The sequence below is a fragment of the Leguminivora glycinivorella genome, chromosome 1 (assembly GCF_023078275.1).
Source record: "Leguminivora glycinivorella isolate SPB_JAAS2020 chromosome 1, LegGlyc_1.1, whole genome shotgun sequence".
NCBI lineage: Eukaryota > Metazoa > Arthropoda > Insecta > Lepidoptera > Tortricidae > Leguminivora > Leguminivora glycinivorella.
The window spans coordinates 30,693,260-30,711,191 of NC_062971.1; the positions used below are offsets into that span (position 1 = coordinate 30,693,260).

Sequence of the window (17,932 nt, forward strand, 5' to 3'; positions counted from 1 at the left end):
ACAGACGTCCGCGTAGTATGTTCCTAGCTATAACCGTGCAAACTATCGGTCGACGGACGTGGACGTGGCCTTGAGCGCATGGACGTCCGATCGAAATCTGGCTCGCTGGATGTTTTGTTCCGTGCACATTGATCGGTCGCGGTCGCGGTCGATTTACGACGGACGTCCGCGTAGTATGTTCCTAGCTTCATGCAAACTATCGGTCGATGGACGTGGACGTGGCCTTGAGCGCATGGACGTCCGATCGAAATCTGGCTCGCTGGATGTTTTGGTGACCGTGCACACTGATCGGTCGCGGTCGCGGTCGATTTACGACGGACGTCCGCGTAGTACGTTCCTAGCTTAAGTTGGAAATTGTTTGATCATTCCGTCAGTACCGGCCATTAATTTGTTAACTCGCTATTTAGCTTCAAAATTCGGTTCTTCTAAACACAAATCGCAGTCCCGAAATCGAGATTGCAACGTCTTTAAACAGTTCAGTTTTTGACAAAATGTGGATGACATTGGTGCGGTCATGTGTTAGTACTTTAAGTTGGAAATCGGCCAGTTTGATCATTCCGTCTGGTTTGGCCATTAAGTAGGTAACTGGCCATTTAGCGTCAAAATTTGGTAGTTTGCTATCCTATTATAAACACAAATTGTATACGATCTATATTATGTTGTAATAAGCATTTTACACTGAACAGTTACTTAAATAACGAACAGGTAATGAAGGTAAAAAGAACTGTGCGGAAAATACACTTAAAAACAACGGGTAAGTTTAAATAGTACATTACGATACAAGTGCGTAAAAAAGTGCGTTTAAATCTACACGAGTTACGAAATTTCGGTACAAGTTGAGTAGAAGAGTAGCTTTCCCCGCTTCTGAACTGAAAGCTGAAAGGTTTAGGTCCTACGTACATCGATGTAAAGTATTTAAACATGTTATTTATCTCAAAATCCAGTAGCAAGTTAGCAATGTGGGGATTATGCTACTTTGCCAATTGTCATTGTCCTATAGGTGGCCTCGGAGCACATCACAGATCATCGTTCATGTATCTAATAGTAGTAATAGTAATGTATGTACCACATACACACACCGTATGTAAACCGTACAATCATATAAACGATGATACACAGACGATTACTACGCCTTCCTACACTGCATTACGGTTCAGGAAAGGTCACATTAAATTTCCGTTCGATGGAACATGCGCCTTGCCATCGTCAGTCATCGCGACGCATGCGTACACGGACGCCCGTGTATCGGCAACGGCGCTTCAGTATTGATCGCGAGTTTGACGGTAATACACCGCACCGACTATGATTCTGGATTTTGAATGTGTAGAACAATAATAAAGACTATTTGGCATGGAGTGAAGTGTTTAATAGTTCAACATGTCGAAGGTGAGTGAGACATTATTTTTTAGTAGTTTAGATGAATTATAGCGCGATGGAAACTATGGAAATCACTGTCAAGGACAGATTTTAAATACGCGTTAAGTTTTGGTTTTTCGTTCGTTGCGAATTGGATTTGTAGATAAAAATTGCACTACTATTTTACGAAAGTAATTGCCACTTGCAGTAAGATTTAACTTTGCTGCGGGTATAGCGAGATTAGGAGTCCGTTTTAACGATCTTTTTTATTGTTTTCGATTGGCAAGGGTTTCCTCAAGTCATTTGGTTGTTGCCGCGGCATTGAAGGAAGCACTTGTTAATTTGACGTTAATCAACGGGTCAAACGGAGAAGCCACACAGTTTCCCAATCTATGCTCACAGTACGTAATAGAATCATACATAATTATAGTAGATGTACAGTACCTACATATGTAGGGTTTTAACATACCTACTGCTAGGGTAGACATCATAAGTACCTAAGCAGGCTACAGACTTAGGAAGCGTAGGTGGGTAACTATAAAAGTGCTTATTATTTGCAAGCATTTCCGGCATTAGCTTTCCGACGACCTAAGTAGCTCACATTCAGCATTAATTTACTCACTAAACCAAATACATCTAAATAAAAAGGATAGATTTCCTAGGAAAGTAAATAAACTATTAGTCAACATAGGTATAACTAATTCTTGTAACTGACTTACTTTTCTATCTCGCAATTCGTTAACAATTTTCTCCTATAAATTGGCAAAACACGTCTACACCGTTAACACCAATTAGGACTCAATTGAATTAGAGCTCTGCTCTGCTGGCGCTGCCTACCTAAAAAGTAGATATCTTATACTATTAAACGAGCAATTCTTGTATATTTATTTATTTATTTATTTATTTATTTATTTATTTATTTATATATACCGACGATCTCGGAAACCGCTCTAACGATTTCGCTGAAATTTGTTTTGTGGGGGTTTTCGGGGGTGAAAAATCGATCTAGCGTAGCCTTAGATCCCGGAAAACGCGAATTTTCGAGTTTTCTTGAGTTTTTCTTTCGCATTTGTAAACGTAAAATATGGTCCTTAATTTCGCCGCGCGCGCATCGATTCCGCGTAGCTCAGTCGCACGAGGTCGGTCTAATGTACGCAGATAGATCGTAGGTGTCAGGGTTTCGAATCCCGGCCAGAAATTAAGTTTTTGTTTTTTGTCTTTTTTTTTGTTTTTGTATTTATAAGTTTTTTTTTATCTAAAGACGTGATATATTAAAATAGAACCGAGCGAAGCTCGGTCGCCCAGATATTCTAAATAAATGTAAGTATATCTACTTATTTAGGTATGATGTAGATGTGATGTACAATGGCCATCTCATGTTGCTATTCTAATAATCATATCGCAAGTATCACAACCATCAACACCATTGAGGAGACAAAACATTTTTATCAAACATAGTGGCGTTTTTGCCGACTTGGAAACATACTCCGTACCTACAGTGGGGGCAGAGGCGACATCTGTCCTAAGTCCTATCCTTTCAGTGTGCCTCATTGTTCTAGGCAATTAGGCATATATGTTTATTGAAAACCAAGAGCGTTAAGATTTGGAGTCAGTCGGTTTTGCCGGTTTACCAGCCTAATGCTTTGGTCGAGGTATTTGTTCCGTAAATGTGGATTAGTCTTCCTGCTTGTTAACTTCTGGATTATGTCACAGGCACCTATCGTCATATATAAGATTATACTAACTTGTCAACGTTTTCGGCTAAAACCAGTTTGTTTAAATTGTTCAAAGTTGACATTGTATCAGCTTATGTTGCAAAGGAGATGCGGTGCAACGTGCAACTAATAATTTTATTGTACTTACCCTGGTCTATTTTTTAAAAGTAGGAATAAAAGTTGCAGTGTTCTCTTTATCCTGCTGATTACTACAGCTACCCCGTAGTTATCTATTACATTAATGATTTATTGTTCAATTACTGTTACGTTCTAAAAGCCTGTTATTTCACTTCCCATCTCCTTATTGGCAAACCGCGGTCAAAATAATCAGAATCGCGGTGCCATCATTACTCCATATAAGGCACAGTTTCTTGTTCTGAAACCACTAGCAAACAAGACAGATCCACGGATAAGGTAAAAATAACAGATGCACCACACATCGTAATCTTACATCTCGGCTATCATAATGATTTATATTAAATCATTATCTGGCCTGTTTTAGAGTCGTGTAATTTATATTGGACACTTGGCGTGCACTGGTGTTTTTTAGGGTTCCGTAGTCAACTATACCCTTATAGTTTCGCCATGTCTGTCTGTCCGTCCGTCCGTCCGTCCGTCCGTCCGCGGATAATCTCAGTAACGTCACTAGAAAGCTGAAATTTGGTACCAATATGTATATCAATCACGCCGACAAAGTGCAAAAATAAAAAATGGAAAAAAATGTTTTATTAGGGTACCCCCCCTACATGTAAAGTGGGGGCTAATATTTTTTTTCATTCCAACCCCAACGTGTGATATATTGTTGGATAGGTAAATAAATAAGAATAAGGGTTTACTAAGATCGTTTTTTGATAATATTAATATTTTCGGAAATAATCGCTCCTAAAGGAAAAAAAAGTGCGTCCCCCCCTCTAACTTTTGAACCATATGTTTAAAAAATATGAAAAAAATCACAAAAGTAGAACTTTATAAATACTTTCTAGGAAAATTGTTTTGAACTTGATAGGTTCTGTAGTTTTTGAGAAAAATACGGAAAACTACGGAACCCTACACTGAGCGTGGTCCGACACGCTCTTGGCCGGTTTTTTTAACTCTACTGTATCCTCCACCAATTCATCTTCCAAGTCAGTCTCTCTCTCTCTCTCTCTCTCTCTTCCAAGCTATGAATCCCACACGGTGGTGGGGTCAGCTTTCCGTGTCATCCGCTTCCACTTCGCCCTATCCTTGACGTCGTCTTCGGACACTGCACTCAGCCATATCTTTTAGCACTACGCCCCTCCATCTCCAAGCAAGCCAGTGGATAGTGTAAATAGAGGTACTTTATTCCCGGACGTGAGACAGGTTCCGTTCGTTCGAGTGACATATCTGCTAGCATTTCATTATCTGGCAGGACGGTGTGAACGATCTTCGTAGCATTTTTTGCGATGCTGATGTCAGAGCCTTCTCTTGGCAAAGATGTTATTATTGAAATCAAAGTTGCTCTTTTTGCCGAAATCTTATACCCACTTAAGAAACACTTCGGGTAATAAATTTACGATACAACTTTGCGCTGAAGACGTTAACGTTCGATGTTGCTTGTTCTCTCAGGTCTATTGTGTTGAGGGTAGTTGGAGAAAGAACGTATATATTTTTTTGACGTATTCAGGGAAATTAACACGTGTACGTAGTCAGGCTAAATAGGTATAGTATAATATATGTACAGTCAGCAAATAAGAACCTGACAAGCAGTAAGAAATTTTTTTACAATCTGATTTTTAACGTCACGGTGACATAGTTCCAATTGGTTGACTGTACTAAATAAAAACAAACTTACGGATACCAACCTATATGTCAGGAATGGTGGATTAATTCATCAACCAAAAAGAAAAGACGTACGCCTTACCGAGAGTACGGAATCAAGCAAGGAAGCTCAAGATATACTAGATATATATCTGTGTTGTTGGACCTATAGATATTTCTACCTCAAATATATGTGTTGATATTTCTTGCACATACTCAATATAATTTTTACTGGAACTCCTAATTAACGTAATGCTACCGCAATAAAAAGGAAAGGTCAAGCACAAGCCGTTCCCATGACTGCTATTCATAAAAACTGCTGACAATGCATTAAATTTTGCCCAGTTAAAATCTGGCCTTCCATGGGGCACTGTCAGATACTATGAGATTATGGACTGTTGTCAAATTGGAATTATCAATCTATCATCATCAAACTTTTCATCCAGCATACTTTACTCCTCCTTACCTACTCCCTCCCTACTCCTGAGAGTTCTGAGCTGACCCAATCAAAAGTGACCGGCGATCTTTTGAATGTCATTGGGCTGACGGATGTTAGAAGGTGCAAGGTGCATCAGCCGTGGTATCTCGTTCTATGTATTTTTTTGTTTCTACATACCATTTTAAAAAGTGTCATAAATCGATAGAAGACGGTTTTGGTGACAGATTCTTTCGATTCGAAGTTGATTATTAAAATAGAGGTTTGTGTCCACCAATAGGCATATTCACGTTGCAATGACTTTAGTGAATATCTTTCGTAGATCGTCAGCACGCGGAACGGAGTCGTGATTATTGCGTTTCGGACAATCGGGCAATCGCTTTTTTGTTGGCCGTTGAAAAAATAAAACAAATAGTCGGACATTTAAGGTGTGAGACTAATCTAGCTGACAGGGTACTCTATAGTATGGGAATTTTAGACACGTTTTAGAGCTCGTGTGTCTACGATATATAATAATTATTTTCTTATTGTACTAAATTTCGGTCGAAACTCGGTCAAACTGTCGCTGTGGGGTAAGGTAATTCCATTCTATGGCGTGGGTGGTTTCTTGATTGCCTATATTCAATATAAAATACTTACTTACCTACGATACATAATATTATTATGCGCTTTCTTAGACTACGCGCGCGGCAATGACTTGGTACTACCACAGAATATATAATAGTACAAGTACAGAAGGCCCACTGCTTTGATGTTCACGACATGCCGCCTTTTTAAATGCCTACAAAACTCTTACAAAGAAACGAGCCGCACGTGCGCGGCGCCCGGCGATAGGGTTGCCTATGGACTAAAACGAATTAATACTCAGATAAAATGTTATACTATTATATTCAAGTCTTGGGTACTTTCTAGGTATATATATTTTTGTTTGAGTTCCGACATCACAAGCCTTATTGAATCTTTTTGGGGGAGTTAATCAGTAGTAGATCTGTTTAAAAATATCCTATGGTATTTATTTTATTCATGATATCTATTTAAGTAAGCATTATTAGCCATTCCACACGCGGACATTGCATATGAACCTTAAAAAAAACTCGCGACGTAAAGTAACATTAGAAAGTGCGAACGTGCGTTCCGTGAGAACGCGCGCCACCCCTGATTAGGCCGCGAACTCGCGGCCGCCGGCATGTACTTGTAGCGCGGCGATAGAATCGCGGAGTGAGCCTCCCCTGGTATTACAGCACTTGAAATGGCTCTTTGAGACTCAAAAGGATGATTTATTCGAATTACTCTTATAACACTTTAAGTTCTCGCGCTTTGTACACATATTTAAAGTCACACACAGGTCGAACGCGATTAATTAACATTATTTTTACCTTTTTTCCCAACGTTTCGGCCAGGTTGCACTGGCCGTGGTCGCGGAAGACTGACGTCCCAGCAAAGTGTCACCGGAGATGTAAACAACACAAAACTACCCGATATTAATTTATATAAATGTTCGGGGTAGACAAATAAATATAATCTACCCGCTTTTAGTTATTGTTTATTTCCCACCGCACGACACACAGCACTCACAACATCCGCGCACTGGTCCGAAGATAGATCTTTTGGTTTGAACATTTGAATCACTGGTCCCCATGTTGGCGATAATCTATACCCGTCTTCCCTGTTAAAGTTTTTAGGATATTTTTAATTTCGATCGCCTCCCTCACAATCCGGGGATAATAGTGTCGCTCGGTGGAAAGAACTTTGGGTTTGTGTAGCTCAATCCAGTGATTCGTTTCCGCAGTAAGCAAGTGCTCGGCGATTGCAGATTTGTGTATATGGCGATTTTTAACTGCCGCTATGTGTTCCTTCACCCTCTCTTGAACGCTGCGCTTTGTTTGGCCAATATACGCACTTCCACAACTGCAATCTATCTTGTAGACACCCGGACTTTGGTACGGAATGACATCCTTAGGACTGCGTAAGAGACTCGCTACTTTACTTTTAGATAACGGTGTGTATACAGTCTTAATGGAGACTTTTCTTAGTACTGATCCAACTTTATCCGTTATCCCTTTCACATACGGCAAAAAGGCTGGTTGCCTGTTCTTAGTCTTGCGCGGGATTGTCTGCAAATACCCATTTTTCCTCAGCACCTTCTGAACATGGGCTAACTCCTCGTCTAAGTGTTCAGAGTCACATAAGTCTCGAGCCCTGTTAACCAGGGATGTGACCACCGATTGCAGATGTCTCGGATGATGATGGGAAGAAGCTTGCAGGTACCTGTCAGTGTGGGTGGGCTTTCTGTATACGGAGTGTGCCAGGGTTCCATCTGGTTTAGCTTTCAACTTTACATCCAGGAAAGGTAGGGATCTGTCGCTCTCCATCTCGAAGGTAAACTTTACCTTTGGATGGATGGAGTTTAAATGGTCAACGAACCGTTCCACTGTATCGGAGCTGCCCCTCAAAATGCAGAACACGTCATCTACGTATCTCTTCCACAGTGTAATCACAGGCGGTCCGGAGCGTAATGCTAACTCTTCAAAATGCTCCATCCATATGTTAGCAATTACTGGGGCTACTGGACTGCCCATTGCTACTCCATCCACCTGCAGATAAAACTGTCCATGGTAGAGGAAATAATTCCCCTCCAGACAATGCTCCAACAGCGTGACGTACCCCTCAGGATGACCGTTCTCCACGAGTTTCGTCTTAACAATGCCCAGACACTCCCTTAATGGATCATTGGTGAATAACGACTCCACGTCGAAACTCACCATAATCTCCTCTGGTTCCAATTTTATGGTCTTCACAATGTCAATAAAATGACGAGAGTCCTTTACAAACGACGTAGTCTTCCCTACTAGCGTTTGCAATACACCCGCAACATGCTTCGCTAAGTGGTATGAAGGAGATCCAATCTGACTAACAATAGGCCTCAAGGGTATGCCAGACTTGTGCACCTTTGGTAGCCCATACAACTTCGGTGGTTGTACCACTTTTGGCCTATGAAGATTGGTAAAATCGTCCCCAGTAAACAACTCCTCGTGTTCTTTGATGAGCTTCCTCAGACGTGTTGTGACCCTGGCAGTAGGATTGTAGTTGACGGGTTTGTACACACTCCTATCAGCAAGAAGAGCCTGAATTTTGCTGTCATAGTCTAACCTATCCATGACTACAGTCGCGTTTCCTTTATCAGCTTTTAAAACGAGTAAATCCTCATTGTCAAAGGGCATGAATTTTGCGCTTACCCCAAAACGAGTTCCTTACGAAAACATCATATGTAGCGTAGAGGAGGCATTAATCCGTAACAAAGTGCCGGCAAATGATGCGGAAACTGTACGCCAAGATGTTTCGGTATTACTTCGCAAGGTCAGACTGCCCAAAAGCAACATTTCTACAGCCGAGCGTCATGCTTTAAAAGCCCTCCGGGACAATGAGGATTTACTCGTTTTAAAAGCTGATAAAGGAAACGCGACTGTAGTCATGGATAGGTTAGACTATGACAGCAAAATTCAGGCTCTTCTTGCTGATAGGAGTGTGTACAAACCCGTCAACTACAATCCTACTGCCAGGGTCACAACACGTCTGAGGAAGCTCATCAAAGAACACGAGGAGTTGTTTACTGGGGACGATTTTACCAATCTTCATAGGCCAAAAGTGGTACAACCACCGAAGTTGTATGGGCTACCAAAGGTGCACAAGTCTGGCATACCCTTGAGGCCTATTGTTAGTCAGATTGGATCTCCTTCATACCACTTAGCGAAGCATGTTGCGGGTGTATTGCAAACGCTAGTAGGGAAGACTACGTCGTTTGTAAAGGACTCTCGTCATTTTATTGACATTGTGAAGACCATAAAATTGGAACCAGAGGAGATTATGGTGAGTTTCGACGTGGAGTCGTTATTCACCAATGTTCCATTAAGGGAGTGTCTGGGCATTGTTAAGACGAAACTCGTGGAGAACGGTCATCCTGAGGGGTACGTCACGCTGTTGGAGCATTGTCTGGAGGGGAATTATTTCCTCTACCATGGACAGTTTTATCTGCAGGTGGATGGAGTAGCAATGGGCAGTCCAGTAGCCCCAGTAATTGCTAACATATGGATGGAGCATTTTGAAGAGTTAGCATTACGCTCCGGACCGCCTGTGATTACACTGTGGAAGAGATACGTAGATGACGTGTTCTGCATTTTGAGGGGCAGCTCCGATACAGTGGAACGGTTCGTTGACCATTTAAACTCCATCCATCCAAAGGTAAAGTTTACCTTCGAGATGGAGAGCGACAGATCCCTACCTTTCCTGGATGTAAAGTTGAAAGCTAAACCAGATGGAACCCTGGCACACTCCGTATACAGAAAGCCCACCCACACTGACAGGTACCTGCAAGCTTCTTCCCATCATCATCCGAGACATCTGCAATCGGTGGTCACATCCCTGGTTAACAGGGCTCGAGACTTATGTGACTCTGAACACTTAGACGAGGAGTTAGCCCATGTTCAGAAGGTGCTGAGGAAAAATGGGTATTTGCAGACAATCCCGCGCAAGACTAAGAAGGGGAGAGACATCCGCAGGTTGACAGGCAACCAGCCTTTTTGCCGTATGTGAAAGGGATAACGGATAAAGTTGGATCAGTACTAAGAAAAGTCTCCATTAAGACTGTATACACACCGTTATCTAAAGTAGCGAGTCTCTTACGCAGTCCTAAGGATGTCATTCCGTACCAAAGTCCGGGTGTCTACAAGATAGATTGCAGTTGTGGAAGTGCGTATATTGGCCAAACAAAGCGCAGCGTTCAAGAGAGGGTGAAGGAACACATAGCGGCAGTTAAAAATCGCCATATACACAAATCTGCAATCGCCGAGCACTTGCTTACTGCGGAAACGAATCACTGGATTGAGCTACACAAACCCAAAGTTCTTTCCACCGAGCGACACTATTATCCCCGGATTGTGAGGGAGGCGATCGAAATTAAAAAATATCCTAAAAACTTTAACAGGGAAGACGGGTATAGATTATCGCCAACATGGGGACCAGTGATTCAAATGTTCAAACCAAAAGATCTATCTTCGGACCAGTGCGCGGATGTTGTGAGTGCTGTGTGTCGTGCGGTGGGAAATAAACAATAACTAAAAGCGGGTAGATGATATTTATTTGTCTACCCCGAACATTTATACAAATTAATATCGGGTAGTTTTGTGTTGTTTACATCTCCGGTGACACTTTGCTGGGACGTCAGTCTTCCGCGACCACGGCCAGTGCAACCTGGCCGAAACGTTGGGAAAAAAGGTAAAAATAATGTTAATTAATCGCGTTCGACCTGTGTGTGACTTTAAATACGAATTACTCTTTTTTAAACTTTGCTTATCACTATCAGTCATCACATTCCTATACCTTTAACGGTCTTTCTTACCTCGAATGATAGTCGGTATCACAGTTTATTTAGATATTCGTAAGTCTCTTTTACCTTAAGTGTTTCATGTAAGGTGCTAAACTTCCGTTCCATATAGTAATTAAAAACCGCCTTATGTCAGTATACCGTAATCAGGCGGGATGTATGTAATTATTTAATAGCGTGCTACAAATTCTACACGGGCAATGGCCGGATGCTGGTCTCAGTAAATGCTCTGGAGTCCCAGTAAAAGGAAACCTCAAATGTGACTTTCTCAACTAAAGTGTTGGCGCTTACCACGAGGACGAAGTTTAGACTAACACGATTTGCACTCATAATTTTAGAACAAAACGGGACTTAATCGCGTAAACACTTACATTTATATTTGGCCCGACGTTTCGAACATCACATTATGTTCGTGGTCACGGGTAGACTGGCGAAGAATTGCATCAACATCTTCTAGCCGCGCGAGTTTCTCGAACTACCCGCACTTGTTCTTGATTATTCACTTTTGCGCTAGGGTTGTCACTTTGCCTACACACAACACTCACGACATCAGCCGGTGTGTCCCTCGGTGTTTTTTCACGCTTACATTTGCTAATCACTGGATTCCACGAAGAAGAAATTCCCTGTCCCTCATTTTGGTTGAAATTTCGATGCTTCCTAATTTCAATCGCTTCACGCTATTTACTTTTTGCTGTAGAACAGACGTTCCGTTGATAGAATTTTGGGACTATGGAGCTCGATCCAGTGGTTTGGTCCCGACTGTAGCAGATGTTCAGCTACCGCAGACTTATTAATTACCGCAGACTTATTAAATGTAAGTGTTTACGCGATTAAGTCCCGTTTTGTTCTAAAATTATGAGGACGAAGTTTGTTTATAGCTTTATACAAATGTTGTACCTGTTACAACTACCTTAAACTTATGCGACAAATGTGATACATTTCCCCAGAGAAATGCATAAATAATTCTGCCAGTGCTCATCTTATTTACAATTTTACGACTTATTAGATAGATACTGTCCACAAGGCGATCAACAGTTTCATAAAATAAAACTGATTGTTTCCATGTTTTTAGAATTGCAACTGGTTGAATATTCAAGTTGTAACAGATCGGGCCGCGGTTGACGAAAATTATACACGAAAGGGTTCTATATACAGTTTATTTATACAGGCACAGGTTAGGCACATTACACAATTATTTACACGGATATATACAAAAGAAAAGGCTATATTTACACATAATCATTACAATTTAATGTGCAAAACTATACATATGAGCGTTTGTTGACATTTCGTAAAACAGGAGGTTTTTTTTTAAATTATAAATGGGCTTACTCTTGGCCTCAGAGCCCACAGAGTAGCCAAAGGCAAAGACGTGGCCTACGATGGTGTGAGCTCGCCCAATGTACGAGGGTCATGCCAAAAGAAGTTAGATACTCCATGGTCATTTGATTGATACTGGCCAGCTATACACCAATGTAAAGGTAGGTTATCTGCTTATAAATTTAAAAATGGAACACTTGGAAATTCTTAGGATTCCTTTTTTAATTATTTTTTTTCTAAATAATTTTGGCGGGAATTTTCCGCAACAATGGAGCTTACTCGACGTGATTTTCGTGTTATGATATATTATGACTTTAAAAAAGGTTTAACACCTCAAGAGTGTTTTGAACTTTTAGTCTCGACTTTTGGAGAGTCTGCGTGTTCACGTGCAACTGTTTTCAATTGGTTTGCTGAATTTAAAAGAGGACGGGAGAGCTTTGAAGATGAGGCGAAGACCGGACGGCCGCCAACCGCAGTCACTGAAGAAAATGTAAAGACTGTGGAAAAAAATATTCGTGCGAACCGACGAATTACATATGTAGAGCTCGAGCGTGAACTGGGCATTGGATCAGCAGCATTGCAAACTATAATTCATAGTAAACTGTCTCTTCATAAGCGTTGTTCAAGATGGGTGCCGCACAAGCTCACCGATTTACAGAAAGACCGTCGCGTGGATTGGTGCAAATTTATGATAGATAAATTCGACGCAGGCGAGAAAAAAAACGTATATGATATACTTACAGGTGACGAAACATGGCTATATAACTACGATCCCGAAACAAAGCGACAGTCCACAGTATGGTGTTTTGAAGATGAACCGACGCCAACAAAATGTCGCCGAACCCGAAGCACACAAAAACAAATGGTTGCCTCATTTTTCTGCAAGACGGGACACATTGCTACAATAGTGCTAGAAGATCAAAAGACAGTTAATTCAGAATGGTATGTGACAGTTTGTGCCCCAAGAGTACTGTCAGCTTGGTGTGACAAGCGGCCGAAGTAAGGAACCCGGCACCTGCTCTGGCACCACGACAACGCTGCCCCGCACACTTCCGCTAGAACACTTGACTATTTCAGCTCAAAAAACGTGACTATTCTGCCCCACCCCCATATTCCCCTGACCTAGCCCCCTGTGATTTTTATCTTTTTCCTAAAATTAAAGAAAAATTAAAAGGAAGGCGATTTGAGAACAAAGAAGATGCGTTGGCTGCGTATAATTACGAAATTTCTGAGGTGTCTAAAGAAGAGTGGTCATCGGTATTTTCTAAGTGGTTTAGACGGATGAAAACGTGTATACGTGTTCACGGTGAATACTTCGAAAAAATAGATAGCTGTAAGAAAGAATAAAGTATGTAAATTTTGACCCTCGTAAACCTTGAATGTAAATAAAATAGTTAAAAGATGTTTGTGGGTACATGTATAATATTAAAAAAACTGTTGACTAGTCAATAGTCATTACAGCCTGGCTCGCTAAAAATCGATAGGATGTATTAATAATTAATAATTCGATTAGACAGTGTTGCCGCTTAATTGAATTGATTTGATTCAATTTTCCAAGACTGAACGTTTCGTAAAGCTAGCGCGACTGCGACATACGTACGCGTTTCGCCATTTGTCCGGTTCTAACCGCGCACTATAGGTCAACAATATCTGTCCACTGATAGATCTTGTCTCGGCAGAATAAGGTTTAGATGTAGTTGATTTTGTTGATGATATTATTCCTTTAGGTTACGCGAATGTCGAGAGACTAGTGATGTTGGGCGCCACTAACATAGAACGAGATTTGTTTGAAATTGCGATAAAGGCTAAAATGTATAAAAATAGGCCCGTTCGTAAATGCCGAGACACTAATTAAATACATGCATATATAGTAAGATTACAATTTAACATCCAATTAAAGTAGCCAATCCCTTGCTTCCGGTGTGATTGCCAGGAGGCCTTGCATATTTCCGGGAAACCTCCTTTTAGGACATTCTTCAGCTATAATAATTTAAATTTTAACAGGAATAAAGCCATACGACATAATAATAATAACTAATTAAATATTTAGAAATGCCTTCTGTGTACCAACGAACTGATGCACTTTGAAGTGAACGAAAGAATTAATCCTCGTAGATAAGTTAGTCAAAGATTATAGAGCGCTCCTAATAATTAATAATTTACACGAGCAAACAACACGGTAAGCGGTAAGAATGGCATTGCGATTGCAATGCTAGCTAGCCTAAAGGCACTGCTATTCAGCACGGTGTTGATTTCTCAGGAAACACCTTATTTGGTAATATCTTTAGAATCAAGCTTCTATGATACCTATAAATATGAGCGAATTGCTCTCAGACTATCTATCTATTTCCTTTAATTGCAAGTGTTTTTCTGACCAATACATTTAATGGGGGACCATTGGATTTGCCTTAGTTTTTGTTTAAAAGTATTGCAAAAAGTTGTTACTGCTAAAAATAGACCAATGTTGCACGCCACGTATAAAAAAACCTGATCTGCAAAATATATAGTGTAAATTTAGTTAGCAAGAGGCACTTGAGATACGAGTGTTTTTCATACCTCGTTACAGTCGTTACAACAACGTTATTCTTAATTACGATAACTTTTTAATGCCCTCAGCTCTGTTTAATAGGATGAGAAATGACGTGGTTAATTTAAAACAATAACATTGAGTATCAATTATCGTTAGAAGTACAAAACACCTCGGTATTTGGGATATAAGAGCGTGCGAAAACCTTTACAATAGCATTAACAACTGCAAAAAGAAACATAATTGTATGAACTATGCTTTAGATATGTCTTTCTTCAATGGATGTTGTGTGTAGTCGTACGTCTAAGTAATTTCGTTTGCGAGGTAACGGCTTGAGTAAAAAGTGCACAGTTAGTTGAAGTTGGCCGCCTTATCGAATCTAGGCATCGTAATGAGGTAGCGTTTACAGACTTTGTAGTAGAATTCCTCGAATGTCGCTACGATATGCTGACGCAGCCGGTAATAAGTACTATAAGTAGGTCTATTATGATTTTTGCAGTAGTTTCATATCTAGGTCACATTTTTAAGTCTTCAAAATGTAAAACCTAAAAATCTGTAGTGTTGAACTAATTTTATTGATGTGGAAATGTCGCTCTCTAATTGGACTGTAAGAGGCAATCAAAATTATTCAACAATGACGCCTAAGTAAATAAAATAAGTAATAAATGAATATCATACCTAGACGTGTTGTATATATTTTAAAATAAAGGATAGATTCCTGTTTGTTTTATGTTTATTATAGTAACCGGTTATCTTTGGTTTCGCATCCACAGACCCAAGGCTTTTTGCGTGCATGGCGTTGGTTCCCAAACTGGCTTTCATCACGATCGATAGTTTGTAACAACATTTAGGTTTATCAATTTATAGTTTCATATGTATAAGTCTCAATGCAAAATTGAATTGATTTTGAACATTGTTGAACCGGATTAAATCATAAATTTAAATGTCTTGGTTTCTTACTTGGAACGTTTTGAGGTTTTTGTAAGTGTTGGTAATTTATGTTATTATTTTTAGCCAGTTTCGTGTTTACTGCCAATTTGCATGGTAACCTATTTAAAAAATAATATAAATAACTCTGTGCGAGTTTAATAAAAAAACTGACCAAGGTAATATTATAAAATATTCCTTAAGTAATTATAGTTAATTAAGTAAGATAAAAGTACCAGTGCTCGACAATGTACCAGTAGATTCCACTTTCAATCTTAATCCATACTAATATAATAAACTAGCTTTTACCCGCGGCTTCGCCCGCGTAATAAAAGTATTCTTATTGAAACGTTTACAAAAAAATAAGATTTTCATTTGGATCCGTACGTTTCTTTGTAGGTACATCTGTCCGCGATTATTTCGATTAAGGTAAAGCGGGGCAATTCTCGACTGGGGGGCCATTGTAACTGATCTATTTGCTGTACGGTCAGCCAAGAACCTTACACTGCTTTTTGGCTGACTGTACCCTACACATATTACTATTGTTTTAAAAGAAATTCTTGCAATGATTGTAGAATTGTTACACAGCGACCACAGCGTAGGTAGTAGGTACGAATATGTATGTATTTTACCTATATAAATATTTATACTGGGGAAACTTCATACAACCCACATAGCCAGTATCTCGACGCTATGGTCGGTAGGGTAAAAAGTACTTCCTTGCATTATCGCTTACAATTTTTTCCATTTTGCTTATACTTATTGCAAATGTAAACATATAAAAGGTAAGCAAACAACGATCTTCTTACAGCACATTGAATATAATAGTTATCACGGATGCAGGATACTCGCCGATGCCTACTTACTAATCCCTTCCCGCTGAGCCACCTGCATTTTACACTGCCTAGATAGCGATTGCCGACCGGAATAATTTCCGACCCCAATCCCTATTCTTATCCCCGTCCCTATCTGTATCCTTGTCCCCGTCCCCATCCCCGTCCCGTCCCTGTCCCTCCCCTATCCCTATCCCCGTCCCCGTCCCCTATTTTTATCCCGATCCCTATCCCTATCCCTATCCCTATCCCTATCCCTATCCCTATCCCTATCCCTATCCCTATCCCTATCCCTATCCCTATCCCTATCCCTATCCCTATCCCTATCCCTATCCCTATCCCTATCCCTATCCCTATCCCTATCCCTATCCCTATCCCTATCCCTATCCCTATCCCTATCCCTATCCCTATCCCTATCCCTATCCCTATCCCTATCCCTATCCCTATCCCTATCCCTATCCCTATCCCTCTCCCTCTCCCTCTCCCTCTCCCTATCCCTATCCCTATCCCTAACCCTAACCCTAACCCTAACCCTAACCCTAACCCTATCCCGTCCCCGTCCCTGTCCCTGTCCCTGTCCTTGCCCCTGTCAAATTATCATGCTAGGAGGTGAACTTTGAAAAATCCTTCCTATAAGGAACTTCCGTGTCAATTTGAAATCTTGAACCAGAAGTATAGATAAAAACTAAACCTACACTTATGGCTATTTTGGATATTTTAACCCCATTGCACAACAACAGGGGAGAAAATATCTTTTCCACCTCATTAGATTTTAAAATCGTTGTATTTATCGTGATCAGCGACCCGATAAACCATAAAAACGATACCCATATTGTGTTTTTGACTTTACCTCCTTTAGGGGTCAAATTTTCAAAAAACCTGAAACATGTATTTAGTCATGTCTTTAGGAATCCTCCTGTGAAGTTTAGTATATAATAGTCAAACTAATCTTGTTTCCCCATACAAACTTTGAACCCCCATTTGAGCCCTTTAGGAGGCGAATTTAAAAAAAATCCTTTCTTAGTGCTCCTCTACACTATATAAGGAACCTACGTGCCAAATTTGACATCTCTAGGACCAGCGGTTTCGGCTGTGCGTTGATATGTCAGTCAGTCAGTCAATATCTTCTTTTATATATATTTTTGATATTTAAACCCCATTGCACCACAACAGGGGAGAAGGTATTTCACTTCCGCCTCGTTAGATTTTAAAAACGTTGTATTTATCGTGATCAGCGACCCGATAAACCATAAAAACGATACCCATATTGATTTTTTGACTTTATCACCCCCTTTTCACCCTTTTAGGGGTTAAATTTTCAAAAAACCTGAAACACGTATTCAGTCATATGTCTTAAGGAATCTTCCTGGGAAGTTTCGAATAAAATAGTCAAACTAATCTTGTTTCCCCATACAAACTTTGAACGCCCATTTGACCCCCTTAGGAGGTGAATTTTGGAAAATCCTTTCTTAGTGCTCCTCTACACTACATAAGGAACCTACGTGCCAAATTTGAAATCTCTAGGACCAGCGGTTTCGGCTGTGCGTTGATATGTCAGTCAGTCAGTCAATATCTTCTTTTATATATATTTTTGATATTTAAACCCCATTGCACCACAACAGGGGAGAAGGTATTTCACTTCCGCCTCGTTAGATTTTA

The 17,932-nt window shown here is 40.3% G+C and overlaps 1 protein-coding gene across 1 annotated transcript in view; it reads left to right on the plus strand.

Annotated features, from left to right (window-relative positions):
• Positions 1–1,225: 1,225 nt before the first annotated feature.
• Positions 1,226–17,932, plus strand: part of LOC125231602 (myosin-2 heavy chain, non muscle) — a 163,434-nt gene continuing 146,727 nt past the window's right edge. Inside the window, exon 1 of the mRNA XM_048137095.1 lies at positions 1,226–1,386. Within this exon, the coding sequence (XP_047993052.1) occupies positions 1,378–1,386 (9 nt within the window). The 5' untranslated portion in view covers positions 1,226–1,377. The remainder of the gene's footprint in view (positions 1,387–17,932) is intronic.